The 18,267-nt window shown below is 50.5% G+C and overlaps 1 protein-coding gene across 3 annotated transcripts in view; it reads left to right on the forward strand.

The window, feature by feature from the left end:
• The window catches only part of Scarb1 (scavenger receptor class B member 1), a 67,087-nt gene that overhangs the window by 35,703 nt on the left and 13,117 nt on the right, over positions 1 to 18,267 (forward strand). For all 3 annotated transcript variants that reach the window (XM_048447178.3, XM_048447176.3, XM_048447177.3), the window contains exons 2-7: positions 1,509 to 1,666; positions 2,543 to 2,684; positions 4,441 to 4,644; positions 6,396 to 6,491; positions 8,226 to 8,341; positions 12,393 to 12,559. In XM_048447178.3, the coding sequence (XP_048303135.2) occupies positions 1,509 to 1,666; positions 2,543 to 2,684; positions 4,441 to 4,644; positions 6,396 to 6,491; positions 8,226 to 8,341; positions 12,393 to 12,559 (883 nt within the window). The remainder of the gene's footprint in view (positions 1 to 1,508; positions 1,667 to 2,542; positions 2,685 to 4,440; positions 4,645 to 6,395; positions 6,492 to 8,225; positions 8,342 to 12,392; positions 12,560 to 18,267) is intronic.

Consider the following 18,267-nt stretch of genomic DNA (forward strand, 5'->3'; position numbering starts at 1 on the left):
CTCTGGCCTGCCACCTCTTGTTTCTGGCTGTTTGGGGACAGTGGGATAGTTGTCCTTGTCCTGGAAGGCCTAGCTCCGAGACGGTCGAAGGTGATGGAAATTGCCCGAGATGTCTCCGATGAGCTGGGGGCGGGGACTCTTAGCTCTATAGAAAGCAGAGGGTCAAAAAAATTGGTGGTTTTGTTTTGAGACAGAGTCTCATTCATCATGTATCCCAGGCTGACCTCAAAGTTACCATCTTCCTGTTTCAGCGCCCCAAAGTACTGGGAGGACAACCCTGACCCACTATGTTTGCTTTACACAGCTGGTGACTGAAGCCATGGCTGCCTGTGTGCTAGACAAGCTCTGAGCCCCTCCCTGGCCCTGCTTGGTGTTTTTCTATCCCTGGAAGCTGGTGACTGCCAGTAATCCTCTTCCCAGTGTCCTCTTCCCTTTCCTTGCTCTCTCAACATGTCACATGACACTGGCTTCCTTCCCCCTCCCCCATGCACAGATCCTGTGTTTCCCTAATTCAGTAAGAGCCCCACAAGGCTGGAGACAGACAAGTCTGTCTCGTTCCCACTGCTGTCTGCCACTCCTGGAACCTAACCTGTCAAGGGTTGTGGCTCATAGCATGCTTGATGAGGGAATGAGCTAATGAAGGAAGGAAGGAATGAGTGGGTAAAGGAACAAATGGATTAGTAAAGGAATGAGGGGATAAACAATGAAAAGTGAAATGATCGGTGAATGAATGTAAATGAATGAATGAATGAATGAATGAACGAATGATTGGCTTAATGGATGAGTGACTGAATGGAAGTGGAAATGCCACCGAGTCACAGCCACCTGTGCAGAGCTCCAGTCCTAAGAGTGCCTCCCCTAAAGAGCACTGTCTTAGCCAGTGTTCTGTTTTGCTGGGAAGAGATACCATGACCAAGGCAACTCATAGAAAAGAAAGTATTTAACTGGAGGCTTGTTTACAACTTCAGAGGCTTAATCCATTTCCTCATGGTGGGGAGCATGGCAGCAGGTAATGTGGGCATGGTGTTCAAGGAGTAGCTGGGACCTTACATCCCTGGGCCTGGAGGAGGCTTTTGTTTTGTTTTTTCTAGACAGGTTTTCTCTGCGCACCCTGGCTGTCCTGGAACTCACTCTGTAGACCAGTCTGGCCTTGAATTCAAAGAGATCCACCTGCTTCTGCCTTCTGAGTGCCAGGATTAAAGACAAGTAAAACCAGCGCCACCCTGCTTTGGGCTTTGGAGTGGGCTTTTGAAGTCTCAAAGCCCACCCCTAGCAACGTACCTTCTCCAACAAGGCCACACCTCCTAATCCTTTCAAACAGTTCACCGGCTGGGGACTAAGCACGCAAATACATAAGCCCATGGGGGCCATTCTCATTCAGACCACCACAGCCACCTTTCTTTCCTGGTGTGTCATTGGGGCCCTTGGCACGGGCCAGTCTCGGGCAACTGCTGTGAACCGTAGATAGGGAAGCCCCTCCTCATACTCTTCTCTGTGTCTCCCTACAGAATGTCCGCATAGACCCCAGCAGCCTGTCCTTTGCCATGTGGAAGGAGATTCCCGTCCCCTTCTATTTGTCCATCTACTTCTTCGAGGTGGTCAACCCAGACGAGATCCTAAAGGGCGAGAAGCCGGTAGTGCGGGAGCGTGGACCCTACGTCTACAGGTGAGGCCAGGCGGGATCGGGTGGGGCTGTGGTGGTGGAGGTTCTGCAGCGCTGAGCCTTGGAGATTGCTCCAGATGTGGGCCAGGCACAGAAGGGGGAGGTCAGAATGGCTGACGGTTTCTTTGTGGAGTGATGCTGTGGGCCTGGGCTGAGTGCTAACGTGTGTGTGTGTGTGTGTGTGTGTGTGTGTGTGTGTGTGTGTGTATTCATGGGGGCGGGTGGGCATGGAGGATACAAAAGGGGCAAAGTGACTGCTATGGAGTCAGGAAAGTTAGGCAGTGGTGCAGGAAGCGAGTTAACATGGCACTTAAGAAGGGGCAGAGAGCACGGAAGGGGCTTGTGTTTTAGGGGGCCTCTGTGGGGGGGGGGACTTGTGACTTCAAGGATGGGAGGGGACAGTGGCCCTGGAACAGTAGGGTGAACAGTGCAAAAGCCCTGAGAAGGGAGAACGGTGCCACTGGGGACAGCGAGGAAGCCAGCTTACGGTACCGTCGGGCCTAGGACTTGCTGCCAGCAACTCTCTCCTTGGTTTCCAATGGGTACGCTCCTGCTGAGGTGCACCCTACAGATGCAAAAGCTGAGGCCCAAGAGGTGTTTGCTTTCAGTGGCACATGTCCCAATCCTGGGCTCTTTTGGTTGAAACTATGGGCTCAAGAGTGACTGCTTGGTCTTCCACCCCTGGCCAAGGAGTTTTACTTCTGTATGCCTGTTTCCCCACCTGTGAGATTGAGGTGATAGTACCCACTGTGGGTGGGCTCAAGGATCTGGCCTTGGCACTGTTGGGCTTTGGGGTCCCTGGCTGCCAGGGTGTGCTGGGAGCTGATGGGAGCTTCCATATGGCTTCACACACCCAGCCGATCCAATGTCTCTCTACAGGGAATACAGACATAAGGCCAACATTACCTTCAACGACAATGACACCGTGTCCTTCGTGGAGCACCGCAGCCTTCATTTCCAGCCCGACAGGTCCCGGGGCTCGGAGAGTGACTACATCGTACTGCCTAACATCCTGGTCCTGGTAAGGCTGTGGCCTTGTGTCTACCCCATGCCTCCCCCACTCCCCCCTCTCCAGACCACTCCATCCTTCTCCTTGCCTTACTTCCCATCTGAAACTCTGGGACCCCCATCATGATCCGTGAGGAAGCCTGAAGGTCAGCGCCACTGGCGACCAGTTTGGTAGGATCACGTGAGCTAGGCAGGAGGGAGTCGGGAAGAGCAGGCATTCATTGAGGACACTGTGCTGGGAGTGGCTGGGACCCACTCACCTCAGAGCAGTCCCAGCTGTCCTGGGAAGGACGCAAGAGAAAGAGGGGCCAGGAGGATCTTCCCCAAGGACAAAGTCCCAGGCACCAGCTGGGCCAGCCGCACCAGGCCAGGGTCAGACCCCACGGTCTGACTTTCATACTTTCTGGAAGATTCTTTTGATTCCCCATCCCCAGCCCCAGGCATAGGAAACTGTCAAAAACTCCAGCTTTCATGAAGGCAACACAGTTAGCTGCTGGCTGGCTTTACCCCTCAGCCTCCCTCCTGCCAACCCCAGGTCTGCTGTCAGGGATGTCCCCAAGACCAACGGGGACGGAGGGAGAATTTTTGTTTTTCTCTTTATTTATTTATTTGTTTGTTTGTTTGTTATCATCATCTTGAGACAGAGCCTCACTATGCAGCCCTGGCTGTCCTGCAACTCATCATGTAGACCAGGCTGACTTTGAACTCGCAGAGATCTGTCTGCCTCCACCTCAAGTGCTGGGACTAAGGTGTGCGCCACCACGTCTGGCACATGGTATTAAAACACAAAAGCAATTTGTGGTGGGCCAGCAGGCTGACCCAGTGGGTAGAAGGTGCCTGCCACTAACCCTCATGGTTGAGTTTAATCACCTCCATGGCCCACAGGACTTCCACAAGTTATCCTTTGACCTCCATATATGAGCTATGGCACCCCCAATAAACAATAGAAACCCTGTGTTGATTACTGATAATGAAGGGGACCTGTAAGGGTGTGGGGAGGGGGGCAACATAACATGCTCAATGAAAATACCTGGAAAGTCCAGCTCTGTGTTGCCCTGGAGGCGGAAGGTGGCTTTTGGTTGAGTGGCCTTTGGAAAAACCAAGGCCCCATGCATGCTGCAAACACAGAACTTTATCTGCAGCTGCACTCAGGGTACTTTGACCCTGGGGGGAACAGAAATCCTGGACTCCCAATTGAGGTGGGGAGCAGACATGAAAAGTGGGTTGGAATCCCCACCAAGAGGCTGAGGTAGGAGGATACTGAGTTCCAAGTCAACCTGGACTACATCTTGAGACCTTGTGGTTAAAAACCTAGAAGAGGGGACTGCAAGGTTTGGGGAGACTGTCTCAGTCTGCTCCGTTTCTGGGCTCATGCTGCTGATAGCGTGGAGTTGGCATCCTAGTTGTAAACAGAGCTTTGCTGGTCCTCTTCTCTGGCAGGCCTGCTCCTAACCTTGGCAACAGCCTCAGCTGCTCTCAGGTTAGGACAGCCTGGGAACCTCCTTCTCTGTGCTGGGTCCCAGCTCTGCAGAGCGTCTCCTGGTGCGCCATTGGCTCCTGCCAGGCCTCAGGTGTAGCTCTGCAGTTACAGTGGCCGAGGAGGGCTTCTGAATGCCTGGCCTGAGCTTCGTGACTGTCTGGGAGAACACCCCTGGTGACAAGGACCAGAGAAGGGCTCACACTGAGGGCCTGGGCTCTTTGCCTGAGCCCTGATGGAGGAGGGAAACACATCCATCTCCCTACCTCCGTGTCTTTGTTTGACTTTGCAGGGGGGCTCGGTAATGATGGAGGACAAGTCCGCAGGCCTGAAGCTGATGATGACCCTGGGGCTGGCCACCATGGGCCAGCGAGCCTTTATGAACCGCACGGTTGGCGAGGTCCTGTGGGGTTACGACGATCCCCTCTTGAATTTTATCAACAAGTACTTCCCAGATATGTTCCCCGTCAAGGGCAAGTTTGGCCTGTTTGTTGGGGTGAGTGTCTCCCGTCCACACAGACTGCTGTGAAAGCCAGCTGTCGGGTGAAGACCCTAACTCAAACCAGCTTAAGTAAAATTGAGTAAACTGGCAGCTCAGATAACAGAAAATGCCGCTATTGCATCCAGGTGTGGCTCGATCCGGTTCAAGGGGGCACGTGACTGGTTTAGCTTAGAAATTTGAGGCTCTGCTGGAGGAAGCCTGGATTCTCAAGAGACATACCTTGAATGTCCCATTAAGTGCTACTTAGAGGTGCCCCCTTATTCTCAGTCTTGACCATCCGTAACCTGAGGCCCCTGACCCCTGACCCTGACTCCCTGCTCCAGCTCAACTTTCTTTTGAGGGGGTCTGCTGATGACATGGACTTGAAGGAAGGGTCAGTGGCATGACCCAGTCACCTCCAGGACCTGTTGTCCGGAGCTTAGATGAAATTTACCGCTCAGTGGTTAAAAGCACTGACTGCTCCTCAAGAGGACCCAGATTCTATTCCCAGCACCCACATGGGGGCTCACAACCATCTGTAGCTCCAGTTGGATCTGACGCCCTCTTCTGGCTCTCTTCAGACACTGCATGCGTAGACATACCATGCAGACAAAAGACTCAATCCTAGACGTAAACTAGAAATACATACACAGGGGGCTGGAGAGATGGCTCAGTGGTTAAGAGTACTGACTGCTCTTGCAGAGGACCCGGGTTCAATTCCCAGCATCCACATGGCAGCTCACAACTGTCTGAAGATCCAGTTTCAGGGGATCTGACACCTTCACACCAATGCACATAAAATAAAGTTAAATAAACCATAAAAAATATTTTAAAAAGAAAGAAAATACATACACAGGCTCTGGGTATGGCACCGCATCTCCAGTGACCAGGTGAGAACCCCGTGAGAACCCCGTGTGGTGGACATGTAACAAGGTGACTAAGGGCAGCAGGTTGAATGCCCGGTGTCAGAAGCCCCAGGTGAAGCCCTGTTTCTGCGCCTGCCCTTTCCACTGTGAGCTTCTTTCTCACAGCTGTGTTGGGACTCCTGTGGGGACAGGCGAGGAGACAGAGCACATTCCACCAAGTTCTGCTCCCCAGCCATTCTGCTTAGCCGATCTGGGATTAACAGGGCTATTGCCTCTGTGACCTCTGGTCCATTCTACCATGCTGGCTCTTCCATTGAGCTTCTAGATCCTTCCGTGGTACTCTTTCCCCTGGGGAATTTGTATTAAGTGCTTTATTTCTTTTTTTCCTTTTTTCTTTCTTTGTTTACTTTGAGACAAACGATATAGAGGGTCTCTCTATATAGGTATGGCTGCCCTGGAATTTACTATGTAGACCAGGCTGGCCTTGAACTCAGAGATCCGTCTGCCTCTGCCTCCTGAGTTCTGGGATTAAAATGTGTGCCACTACTCCCCCACTTAAATGCCTTTTTATTCTGAATTAGGTCCTGGGTCAGAGGGAGTAGGCTTTTCATTTCTGTATATGGGAGTATGAGGCAGGCGCATGGCAAGTTCAAAACCAGCCTGGACAACTTAGTGAGACCCTGTCTCAAAATGTGAAGTTAAAAAAAAAAAGGCTGGGGATGTGGTCCAGTGGCCAAGCACTTGCCCAGCATGTACAATGCCTGGGTCCTGTCCCCATCACTGAGTCAATGGGTAGTGAGGGGACCTGTCCATAGCTAAAGAACAGGCGGTCTTGTGCCTGTGTCCAGGTCTCGTGCCCCCAATCTCAGGCTCAGGGCGCTGTTCTCCGCCTGTCCACAGATGAATAACTCGGACTCTGGTGTCTTCACTGTGTTCACGGGCGTCCAGAACTTCAGCAGGATTCACCTGGTGGACAAATGGAACGGACTCAGCAAGGTGAGCAGGAGGGGGAGACAGTCCCCATCCTCTGAATCAGGGACTAGATTGGAGACAAGCCTTGGGGGACGGCAAGCGCTCTCGAGAGGGCATCAGGGTCACCTGGGGACATCGCTGGTCCAGGAACTGCCCCTTGAGAGCTTCTGCTGGGAACTCTTCACTCTTCTGCCCTGCGTTCTCGTTTCCAAGGCAGACAGGAAGACATTCCCATAAAGATAAGACAATGGAGGCCCAGCATCTTGCCTGGACCCACCCGGAAACCCCCAGCACTGTTTGTGGGACCAGCTTCCTGGCCATTTACCCACCGACGCACCTCTGTGTATCCAGAGAAATGTGTTTTCCTTCCTTCTTTGAGCACACAGAGATCCTGTTGTGTGCTACTTTGCGGTTGGCTCTCCTCCTTAGGACATCTTTATGTAGATTGTGTGTTTGCATTGTTATGTTTGTCAGCTACTGAAGATGGAGTCCAGGCCTTGTGCATCCTCCACAGGGACTCTGCCACTGAGCCACACCCCCAGTCCTTCAGTGAGGAATTGTAGGCGTGCCAACTCCGAACTCTGTTCCCAGGCCCTCACTTGGAGAGTCTAGGCAGAGACTCTACCATTAAGCCATTCCCTCAGCCCTTCACTGGGGGATTCTCCCAAGCTTGACCTGCTGAGCCATCTTACTGCTCCTACCCTTCTTCTCCTCCTCCTTCTTGTTATTGGTTTTTCGAGACAGGGTTTCACTATGTAACAGCCCTAGCTATCCTAGAACTCACGCTGTAAACCAGGCTGGCCTCGAACTCACAGGGATCCTCCTGCCTCTGCCTCCCAAGTGCTGAGATTAAAAGCATCTGCCACCACCACTCCGCTAAATTTTTATTTTGAAAGAAGGTCTCATTTTGCATCCCAGGCTGGCTTCAAACTTTCAATCCTCCTGTCTCAATTGCCTCCCCAGTGCTTAAATCATAGATGTGTATGCTACCACACCCAGGCAGCAACCATTCTTGGTGGGTGCTGTCCACATCAGCCAGCTCCTTTCTACTATAAGACGCCGGACCGGAGGAGCTCGCCCTGCAGAGAAGAGTGGAAAGTGCATGCATGCTTTACTTCCGTGTTTCACAGATAGGATCTCACTGCATAGCCCTGGCTAGCCTGGAACTCACTATATAGACCAGGCTGGTCTCAAACTCACAAGAGATCCTCCCACCTCTGCCTCCCAAGCGCTGGGATCTAGGACATGCACCACCCTGGCTATCTTGAGTATCGGTTCTGAGTTCTAGCCTCCCTGATTAGAGGTAGGCACTCCGATGGATTCCAGTTCCAGGTCTTCAGCTGTTACTGTTGTCACCTTAATAGCTCCCCTGGCATGTCCCAGCTCCTCTTGTCTGCAGGGTGTGTATGTTGACATTTGGGAGAGAGAGCAAGAAGGTGTGGGCCATGGACCCATTGTACAGATGACTTAACAGAGTCCCCAACGATGCTGTGTGTTCAGGGCCCGCTGGTCGGGGGTGGGGGAGCAGGAAGCTGGGCTCGATGGTCTGACTACCCAGCCTGCTCTGTGCCCTGGTTGAGTATGGTGATATCTGCACGGAGGCATGCCTTAGGCGCAGGCCTCGGCCCAACGATGCTGTGTGTTCAGGCCCCAGCCTGCTCTGTGCCCTGGTTGAGTATGGTGATATCGCACGGAGGCATGCCTTAGGCGCAGGCCTCGGCTGACTCTCAGGCTGCATCTCATCCTGTCTGCCCACAGATCAACTATTGGCATTCGGAGCAGTGCAACATGATCAACGGGACTTCCGGGCAGATGTGGGCACCGTTCATGACAACCCAGTCGTCGCTGGAATTCTTCAGCCCGGAGGCCTGCAGGTAACGCTTGCATGGGGACTCCCTGCCTCTGCTTCTGCTCCTAGGGAGTGCGGGGCCTGGCCCGCTGCGTGCTATGCCTCAGTTTTTCTTGTCGCTGGGACAAAACACCTGGCAGAGGTGACTGGGCAGGGGATTTATTTTGGATTTTGGTTGCTTGAGGATTTGCACCTTAAGGGGTTATCAACCTCCCCCAAACAGCGCCCTCCGCTGGTGTCCGAGAGGGGAACCGTGTAGCCTGACTTTTTCCCAGAGAGGCTGTGAGCCTGTGGACTGCTGAGGGCTCGGTCATGAGAGTGGCGGTGGCAGGAAACAGTCAAGGTCTGAGGTGAACTGTGAAGTGGAGCTGGAGGCCTGGGGTCTCCAGGAGCCTAGATCTCTGACTGCTGGGTGCAGTTCCTGCTCAGTCTACCAATTTCCAACTCCCCTGCCTCAGAGGTGTGCTGGGGCCTTGTCACTTGGGCTCCACCGTCCCAGGGTCCTGACTGTGGCCTGGGAAGACGTGAGGGGTCTCTGGGCTCATTCCCGAGGGGTGCCCCGGCTGGTGTTCCATTCTGGCCACGCTGGAGGTGACCTTGGCCTGGGAATCCACTGGGCTGACCTTTGAGCCCTCTGCCTCTCTAGCTAACACAGGCAACTCTGCTCCGTGCCAGGTGTGAACACCACCATGATGGGTGGGCAAAGTCTGTGCCTTGCTGCTTGTGTCCCATTGGGTGCTTTCAAAGGCAGAGCTTCGTTATTTTTAAAAATGTATTGCTATTTTTTTTAATTATGTGTATCTGTGTGGGTCTGTGTGCGTGCACGTGGGTGCTTGGGGAGGTCAGAAGAAGGCGTCAGATCACCCGGAGTTTGTGTTATAGGTGGGTTGTGAGCTGCCCAGCATGGGGGCTGGGAACCGAACTTAAGTCTTCCTAGAAGAGCAGTAAGTGCCCTTAACCATTGAGCCATCTCTCCAGCCCATTTGTGTGTGTGTGTGTACACACGCACACGCGTGTACACACGCACACGCGTGCACACGCGCACTGATAATGGAACCCAGAGCCTCACATACAGTAAGTAGGTGTTCTTTCCCCGAGTCAGGCCCCAGTCCCCAAATAGGGTTCCAGACTTAGAGGAAACATCTTCAGCCTGGCCTCTGTCAGTGACAGAGGTGATTGAGGTGGCTCAGAACTGGGGAAGGCTCGGTCCATAAAGGCTCGGTCATTAGCAAGAGAACCTGAGTTCAGTCCTCAGAACTTAGCAGTAGCGTTTGCCTAGGAACCCAGCGCTGGGGAGGCGAAGGCGGGAGAGAGCTGGAAAACTGTCCAACCTGGCAGAATGGATGAGCTCTGGTGCACGGCGAGGCCATCTCAAAAAAGGCGGAAGAGTGACTGAAAAAGAAATCCAGTGTCGGTGTCTGACCTACAGCACACACATGTGCACACACGTAACATATAAACACACCCATGACATAGAAATACCTATACCTGTGACACAAAGGGAAGGAAAGATGCATTTCCCTCTCAGGTTCTGAGCTTTCAGTACAGGCACAAGATACTTTTGAAGATCTTGCAGGCAGTGTTGTCTGGTGGGAGCCCTGGGGGTGTGACTCGGGGGTGCAGCACTTGCTTGGTTTACGTGGGTTCAGCCGGGTTAGTGTTTCTAATGAACCTGTGACTGAGCAAGACGCTTAGCGGGAAACTGAGGAAGAGCCTGGGATCCCTCAGCCCCTTTCAAGGCCACCCTGAGTGACCTGAAGCCCTACCATTAGATACCACATGGTTTGCTTGTTTTCGAGACAGGGTCTCTCTGTGAAGCCTTGGCTGTCCTGGAACTAGCCTGTAGGAGAGACCAGCCTCGAACTCACAGAGATCCACCTGCCTCTGCCTTCCACAGTTTGCTGTGATTAAAGGCGTGTGCCACCACAACCAGGCATAGACTCCACTTCTTAAAGATTTTCCCAACCCAGTAGCACCCCGAGACCAGCCCTTGACTGCAGGACTCTTGTGCATTCACCCACTTGGCAGCCAGTGGCTCCCTGTGTTTCTCTTCTCTTTTGCTCATCTCTGGAACCATTGCTCCACACGCTCCTCTGTTTGCTCCCTCCTGGAATCCCTTGAGACTGGGATGCAGGCCAGGTCCCATTCCATCAACCCTTTAGGGGGTGTTCTCCAAAAACAAAGGTGTTTTCTTACACAATCACAAGGCTCAAAATCAGGGAATTTAACATCGACCTGATAAGATCTGAGTTGGTGCTGCCACATAAATTAAAAAACAAACCATGCTTGTAATGTCAGGTTACGATCTATCCTTGTGGGTGGGCGTGGGGACCAAAGCCCAAACTCTAGGCTGCTAATCAGTTCACTTACAAGAGCAGAGAGTTAAACTGAGTGCGCTCACACCTAGGGCTCAGATCGTTGGCTCCGCTCTCATATAGTCCATGATCTAGATCTAGGGAACTATGCCACCCACTGTGGACTTGGTCTTCCCACATCGATTAAGGGAATCACGACAGTTTCACAGGCTAGCCTGATCTAGACACTCTCCTATTGAGAGTCTCTCTGCAGGAAATTCTAAATATGTCAAATTGACCAAACTTACCATCACACTGTGTGAAAATAACATTTTATCTGACTAAAATATTTATTCGTTAGATATATTTTATTTATCTAAAATATTATTCTAAACATTCCTGAGAAGCGCTTTTGTTGAGTATCAGGTTTTAGAAATCTGGGTGCCAGCCAGGCAGTGGCGGCACATGCCTTTAATCTCACCACTTAAGGCAGAGGCAAATGAATCCCTTTGAGTTTGAGGCCAGCCTGGTCTATGTAATGAGTCCCAGGGTTACATAGAGAGACTACAGGGCTCCATAAAGAAAAAGAGAGAGAGACACACACATACACACACACACACACACAGAGAGAGAGAGAGAGAGAGAGAGAGAGAGAGAGAGAGAGAGTGTCTTATCCTCTTGCAGTTCATCCCATTTGGACTCTTGTTTGTCTTGAGATGGGTCTCACTGTGTAGCCCTGGCTGCTGGGATTGACAAAGATCCTCCCGCCTCCATCTCTCCAATCCAAGGATTAAAGCTGTAAGCCAACACACCAGTGTTCTGGATGCTCCTTGTTTTGAGGATTGGGCAGATGTGTGTGTGTGTGTGTGTGTGTGTGTGTGTGTGTGTGTGGTGCTGACTATGGGCAGAGTGGGTCACCCCATCCTTGTTTCCAGTCAGAAGTGTGATTGAGGTTGGACCACAGGGTGAATGGACGGAGAGGAGTGAGGGTGGGCAAGGGGGACCCAGAAAGCTGAAGTCTGATGTGTGTGCATTTCATGCTGAGGGAGAGGTAGGATCCAAAGTTCCTGGGGCAGGAAGGGGTATGTTTAACAGCACCTCAGAGGCCCTTGGTGGGTGGAGTGAGGCAGGAGGGGTGAGGGAAGCTGGGGGTGGTATCCTACTACAGGTTGACAGTAGGGGCCCTGGTGATTGCTTGTTCCTCAGCATCCACAGGAGACCATTGCCCAAAGCCCTAGTTCCCACAGTCCTCTGTGCTTCAGTCCCTATCTAGAGAGTGTGGTGCCGGGTGGTGGTGGCGCACACCTTTAATCCCGGCACTCGGGGGGCAGAGGCTGGCGGATCTCTGTGAGTTCGAGGCCAGCCTGGTCTATTCTGGTCTATGAGCACGTTCCAGGACAGCCATAGAGAAACCCTGTTTTGAAGAGAGAGGAGAGAGAATGGCATTTCACTGTAAATGGACAGGGGCTCTGTAAACTTGAGGTTACCTCAGGGGACCGTACCTAGTGCACCAGGACAGGGCAGGTGCCGGCTTTCTTTATTGTTTGGGGAACAAGGAGAAAATTTAGCAGGTGGGCAGTGCAGGTGAAGCTTTGTTCACAATGTTTTATTATTATTTATTTATTATTATTATTTTATTTTGATTTTTTTTTTGAGATAGAGTGTCATATCACCTAGGCTAGCTGTGAACTTGCTGTGTAGTCAAGAACGACCTTGATCCCCTGATTCTCCTGCTAAGTTGAGCGCTAAGGGAATAGTTCTCACCCTGCCTCCTCCCTGCAGGTCCATGAAGCTCACCTACCACAATTCAGGGGTGTTTGAAGGCATCCCCATCTATCGCTTCACGGCCCCCAAGACTTTGTTTGCCAATGGGTCCGTCTACCCACCCAATGAAGGCTTCTGTCCGTGCCTCGAGTCTGGCATTCAGAACGTCAGCACCTGCAGGATGGGTAAGTGTCTCCTCCACATTGCTTCCCTGCCTCCAGACTGAAGCGAAAGGGTGGCACCAGGGTTTTATCTGCTGCCAGATTGCAGTCCCATTAATCTCTGGTCTCTGCACCCCTGATGAGCCCAGGGCCACAGATAGGGAACTAAAGATAATGCCACCCTGATAACGTCCCACCAGCTCTCATTAGCCACGGGCTGTATCACTCCGAAGTCCGAAGGGTTAAGATTCTGACAGTGGGCATCGTTTCTTGGCCAGGGAGAAGAGTCTGCCCTCATCCCCTTCCTGTTTCTGGAGGCACCACATTCCTTGGCTTGTGGCCCCTTCCTTTCAACCTAGTATCCAATTTGAGACCGTAGCGCTGTGTGGCCCAAGTTCGCTTCTAACATGGCATCCTTCCTGCCCCTGCCGTCTGAGCACTGGGGTGGTAGGCACATACCCTGACACCAGCTCTGCCAAAACGCTTCATTCTGTGCCCTCCTCCTCTGCCCAGCTCATGTTTTCAGGACCCCAGAGACTGGCTGGCTGGGGGCCACTGGGAGGCGACAGCCGATCTTGAGCCTGGTGGCTGTGGCTGTGATCCCTTTACCCACTGGGATGTGGGTGGGAGCGTCCCCTGGGGCCGTTCACCTGCAGAGAAGCAACAGCTTGGCAGAGTCCAACTGGCAGCTCTGGTGTTGTGTAAAACTCTCCGCTTCAGCCGAGCCGGGTGTGTGAATCTTGGTGCTGGCCGTGTCCCCTGGCGTCCGCTCTGAGTTCTAACCGTGTGCCAGACCCTGCTATGCCCACCTCTGTTGCTCTATTTGGATACCTGGGTGTCAGCTCCAGGCCACACCCCCTCACCCCTCACCTGGTGGTCAGGCCTAGGCAGCTCCAGGTCCCTCCCACGCATTCTTTCCCCTTCCTCCTCAGCTTCTTCCCCAGTCTGCTACTGTGGTCCGCTCCGTGTCCCTTGCCAGCTCACGTTGCACCAGATGTGAATGAGATTGAAATGAAAAGCTTCCTCTGTTCACATCCTCTCAGAGGCCCTGCCTGATCTTCCTCTTTGGCCCTCTGGCCATTCTCTGTGTGCGTTCTCTTAGCGCCTTCCTAGTGCCTGCTCCCCTTCCCTGCCTGTCCCCTCCCTGGACTGCAAACCTTGTGCCTTTCCTCCTCCCCCACCCGGGATGCCCAGCCTTCTACTCATTGTTCACAAAGTGTTGAGCTCTGCACAGACAGAAGCAAGAAGGCCTGAGGCAGAATGGCGACCTGGTTGGCCAGACACAACCTCTCTCTAACTGGGTCTGACTTTCAGAGCCTGTTTGGGTGGAATGCTGTCTAGAGAAGCGGGCTCTGGGGATGTGGCCGTGGGCCGGGAAGAAGAGAAGTGAGGGAATGGCGGATCCTAGTCCACAAGTTCCCCTTGTAAGACAGAGCCCACCAGGCCACCTGCTGTACAGACATCTGTGACCGGTGGCAGCTGCCTGGCCTGACTGTGACACGTGTTGGTTCGTGGGATTCAAGTTTCCGGGGCAGAGCTCTACAGGACTTCCCTGTGGGCAGGAAGCTGTATCCACAACCCCAGCTCTGCCTTCCTCTTGGTGCTCAGTCCCAGAGCTTGCTCCAATATGTCTAGTCACTGAGACCACACCGCAGGAGCAGCGACATCCCGACATCCCAGTAGAGCTCTGTTGAAAGGGACAGGATTTCAGATGTGCCAGAGGTTCTAAGTGTACCGTGTCTGTAGCTTGTTCTTTGTTTTTTTGTTTGTTTGTTTGTTTGTTTGTTTTGTTTTGTTTTTCGGGGGCAGTGTGGGTACAAGCATGTGCTTGCTGGTCCATGCACGCATGGAGGCCAGAGCTGGGTGTCTTTCTCTCTTACTCTCTATTTATCTTTTGAGACAGAAGCTCTCACTAACACGTGACCTGGCGAGCTCTAGGGATTCACCTGCCTCTGCCTCCCAGTGCTGAGGTTACAGACCTGTGCTGCCCGTACACAGATGTGTACGTCTGGCTTTCAGTGCGAGTGCTGGAGCCTCGGGCTTGCGCAGGAGACACTTCACTGACCGGGCCATTTTCCTGACCCCCAACACTTAACTTTTTTAAACGGGAGAAAAACAAGGACGGGGAGGGGGTGGCTCAAATGGTCTGAGCGGTTTGAAATCTGCAAAGGGAGCACAGCCGTGTGGCCAACAGCAACCCCACGAAGAGGCAGACCTTGTAGGGCGCAGTGTTTCCCGCTCCTCCTGCCCACTGCCTGACTTTTGGTCTCTAGGCTCTCTATCTCCCACTGGCCTTCATGTAGATGGAGTCATGTTGTGTGTTCTTTCCCCCCCCCCACTCCCTAATGCCGCCCCTCCCGCATCCACATGGTCCATCTGGTTGAATTTAGCCTCTAGCTTGTTGTGTAGTAATCCACAGTGGGACTATGCTCCCCTTGCCCTACCCCTTCCTGGTTCATGGAGCTATCTCGTGGCATTTCGCTACTACAAGGGTGCTTCTAGGACATTCGTGCACATGCTGTGAGGATGCACCTGACTGAGTCCACCTTTCTGTGGCATTTTATCTGACGATAAAGAATGCACGTAGGTTTCCCCTTCTGGGTCACGAGAATTCCTTGGACTCAGGACTCCCCTCATGTCATCTCCCTGTCTAGGACAGGGAGATGCCTCAGACCGTTCCTGGAATGTCTCTTAATCACAACTGGAGTGATCCTGAGCAGCTAAGTCTGGATACATAGCTCATAAAGCTATAAATTAATTATACTTATTGCCTGGGTGTGTCTCTCTGAGGGTGTTTGAAAATAAAGAAAGAAGATGAAGCACACCTGTTGTTAGAAAGCCTCATGGGTGTGCCATCTGCAGCAGGCGGTGTCGGCAGCCATGACACCCTGCTGGAATCTGTGCCTTCCAGGTGTGGTTAGGGGGCAGCTTCATTTCTCCAGGATCCACGGTGTCCCTCCTATAGAATTGGGGTTCTGGTGTTTGCTGGTGTCTCCTTTCCCAGAGTGGATCGGAGGGGTGGAGACGGGGTTTTCCTAACTGAAGGCAAGCGTGGGTGACTTTGGAGGGTCTGTGGATTCACCTGGATTCTCAGTAACTCCTGTTCTCCACCCTAACGAGTCCTCTGTCCCATCAACCAGTTCTCAAACAATGACACAGAGGCTTCTTATTAATTATAGAAGCTTGGTCTTCGCTTAGGCTTGTTTCTAACTAGCTCTTGTAACTTAAAATAACCCGTTTCTAGTCTCCATGCTACCACATGACTTGTGGCTTTTACCTCTTCTCCTGCATGTCCTGCTTCCTCTGTGTCCGGCTGGCAGTTCCTTCTTCCTTTTTCCCAGAGTGCTCTCTGCCCAGAAGTCCTGCCTATACCTCCTGCCTAGCTTTTGGCCATTTAGCTTTTAATTAAACCAGCCACAGTGACATACCTTTGTACAATGCAATCAAATATCTTGCAACATTTCCCCCTTTAGTCTAAATAAAAAGGAAAAGGTTTTAACTCTAACATAGTAAAACTACATAGAAAAAGAACAATTATCAGGTAAGAACTGTGTTTATAATATCCAGTCCATTTGTATTTGGCAAATTTAGAGAAATTATTACCTCTCTTATCTTAATGAGTTCAAAGTTTTATACCTAAACCACTTATATCATAACTTGTATTACCAACCCAAAACTATCTTTTTTCTCCCAAAGCATTTTCTTAGATAAACAATTTAAACTTTTATGGCTCTCGAGCTTATTCATTTTATACTTTCTTTTGTGAGTTTATTTTCTGAATTTGGTAACGGGGAAAACTGAAGCTATAACTGTTTTGTCTTCAACTCTGTCTGAGACCTGAGGATATAAACAAGAAGTGTAGAACCAACAACTTCTAAAACTATAGAAATGGACAGAAACCGCTGACTGTCGAGACACTCACCCAAGGTTCCCCTGCAATGCTGGGGCATCCATCTTCGGCCTACAGGCCTAGAATAGCTGACAGACTTCTGGGAAGCAGGAATTTTGAAGGACTGTCCTATCTCATCTTCACAAAGTTCCACAGTTGCCATCTTTTGTGTTTTGCTTGTCAAATTTGGACAGCATACTGTCAGCAGTCAAGGCAAAAGCAGTTTCTTGCTCAAATGGCAAGCTTTCCTACAGTGAAAGCAAATTCCATATGGAATTTCTTCAATGCCCAATCATCCTTTTTTTTTTAAAATAAATTGGTGCTGCCAGAAGCAGACGTGTCTCACTGTCATGGAAAGCCTTATGTTATTAAAATATTAAAGTGCCATATTCTGCAGGTCTCTGAAGTGTTTGAAGACCATCTGTCTATTTGAAATATGTCTCTGATTGACCTTGAAAATGTACCTACATGACTATAAGTTTGATGGTTATAGATGACTAACTACTCCTGTATTTCTTTATTGTCCTAAATAGCTTTCAAGGACGAGAACTTTACATTACATTTTTAAAATGAGCTGCATAGGTACAATATCTTAAACAAGATATAGAAACATAATGCAGTATAACAAAAATAACCTTGCAAAATCCATACCCATGTAAACTGTTTGAGACTAGTATTTACTTTTTTACTTTAAAAGCAGATTCAATAATCTACCCTTTTAACCTATCAGTCCTGTATCATTTTTTCTTTTCAGAACGAGATCCTAGACTCTAATCTCTTTTGCTTAGTTTCCTTCCTGACCATGACCAATAACAACTTGTAACCAACCTCCTTAAACAATGTTAAACAACCGTAACCCACCTACCAACCAAAACCACCCAGTCCACCTCTTGGGAACGTGGGCATTGTGTTCTCTAGCTTGCTTCCTGTTGTCTGGGGGTGATGGTATCTTTTGGGGAACCTGAAAAAAATGAGATAAAGATCAAGTTCTGGGCGAACCGGCTGTTGTCCTGTCTTGGTAGGATGGCAGAGTGCAAGGCTCATCTGAAGTCCTGACTGGAGTCTTCTACGGGGCTGGACCACTTTGAAGTTGTCCTGAGCAGTTTGTAGAACAAAACTGGTCTTTGGGGGGTGTTTGTCAGCTTAATAGCATTACCACAATCCAGGTGGGTTTGTCACTGTGGGGCCCCAACATCCTTTTAGAGACTTCAAAGTCACTGTTAAGAATGGTCACGGTTCACTGTAGGAAACGTAAACATTTTTTATATCATATGCAGCAGATATTAGAGCGGCTAAAGGATCACAATCTATTAAATGCATCTGGGTTATGCAAACTTAACTCCTAGTACCTACTTCAGACTCAAGTCCAAATCACATACAGGAAGTTAGATGAAACCTATTTCTAGAATCAGTTAATACTCTGTATGACCATTAATATTATGACAGATATATATTATATATATAATTAATATATATTAATCTTATAAATTTTGAGATATTTATACCTTAAGAAAAGTTTTAGAGAGCCAAAATAAAACCTAAGGAGTATGAGATTAGTGGCGATAGAATAGTCCCTAATGTTTGTTTTTCTGTTATTCATACCAGGTGGTTCTTTTGACATGAGACAGAGATTTTGGATTTTTCTTTAAAAAACATGCTTGGGTTTAGAGAAGGAGAGAGCCACATTCCAATTCCAAGGTCATCTTTAATTTTTAATTGAGCTATAATTACAAAAAGACCATTTGCCTTATATGTCTGTAGAGAACAGTAAAGACAAACATTTGGGAAGATTTATGAGGTCTTTATCCTGTTGGAAGTGTGCTATACCATTAGGACAGTTTGC

The sequence above is a fragment of the Myodes glareolus genome, chromosome 2, assembly GCF_982192425.1.
Source record: "Myodes glareolus chromosome 2, mMyoGla1.1, whole genome shotgun sequence".
Lineage (NCBI taxonomy): Eukaryota > Metazoa > Chordata > Mammalia > Rodentia > Cricetidae > Myodes > Myodes glareolus.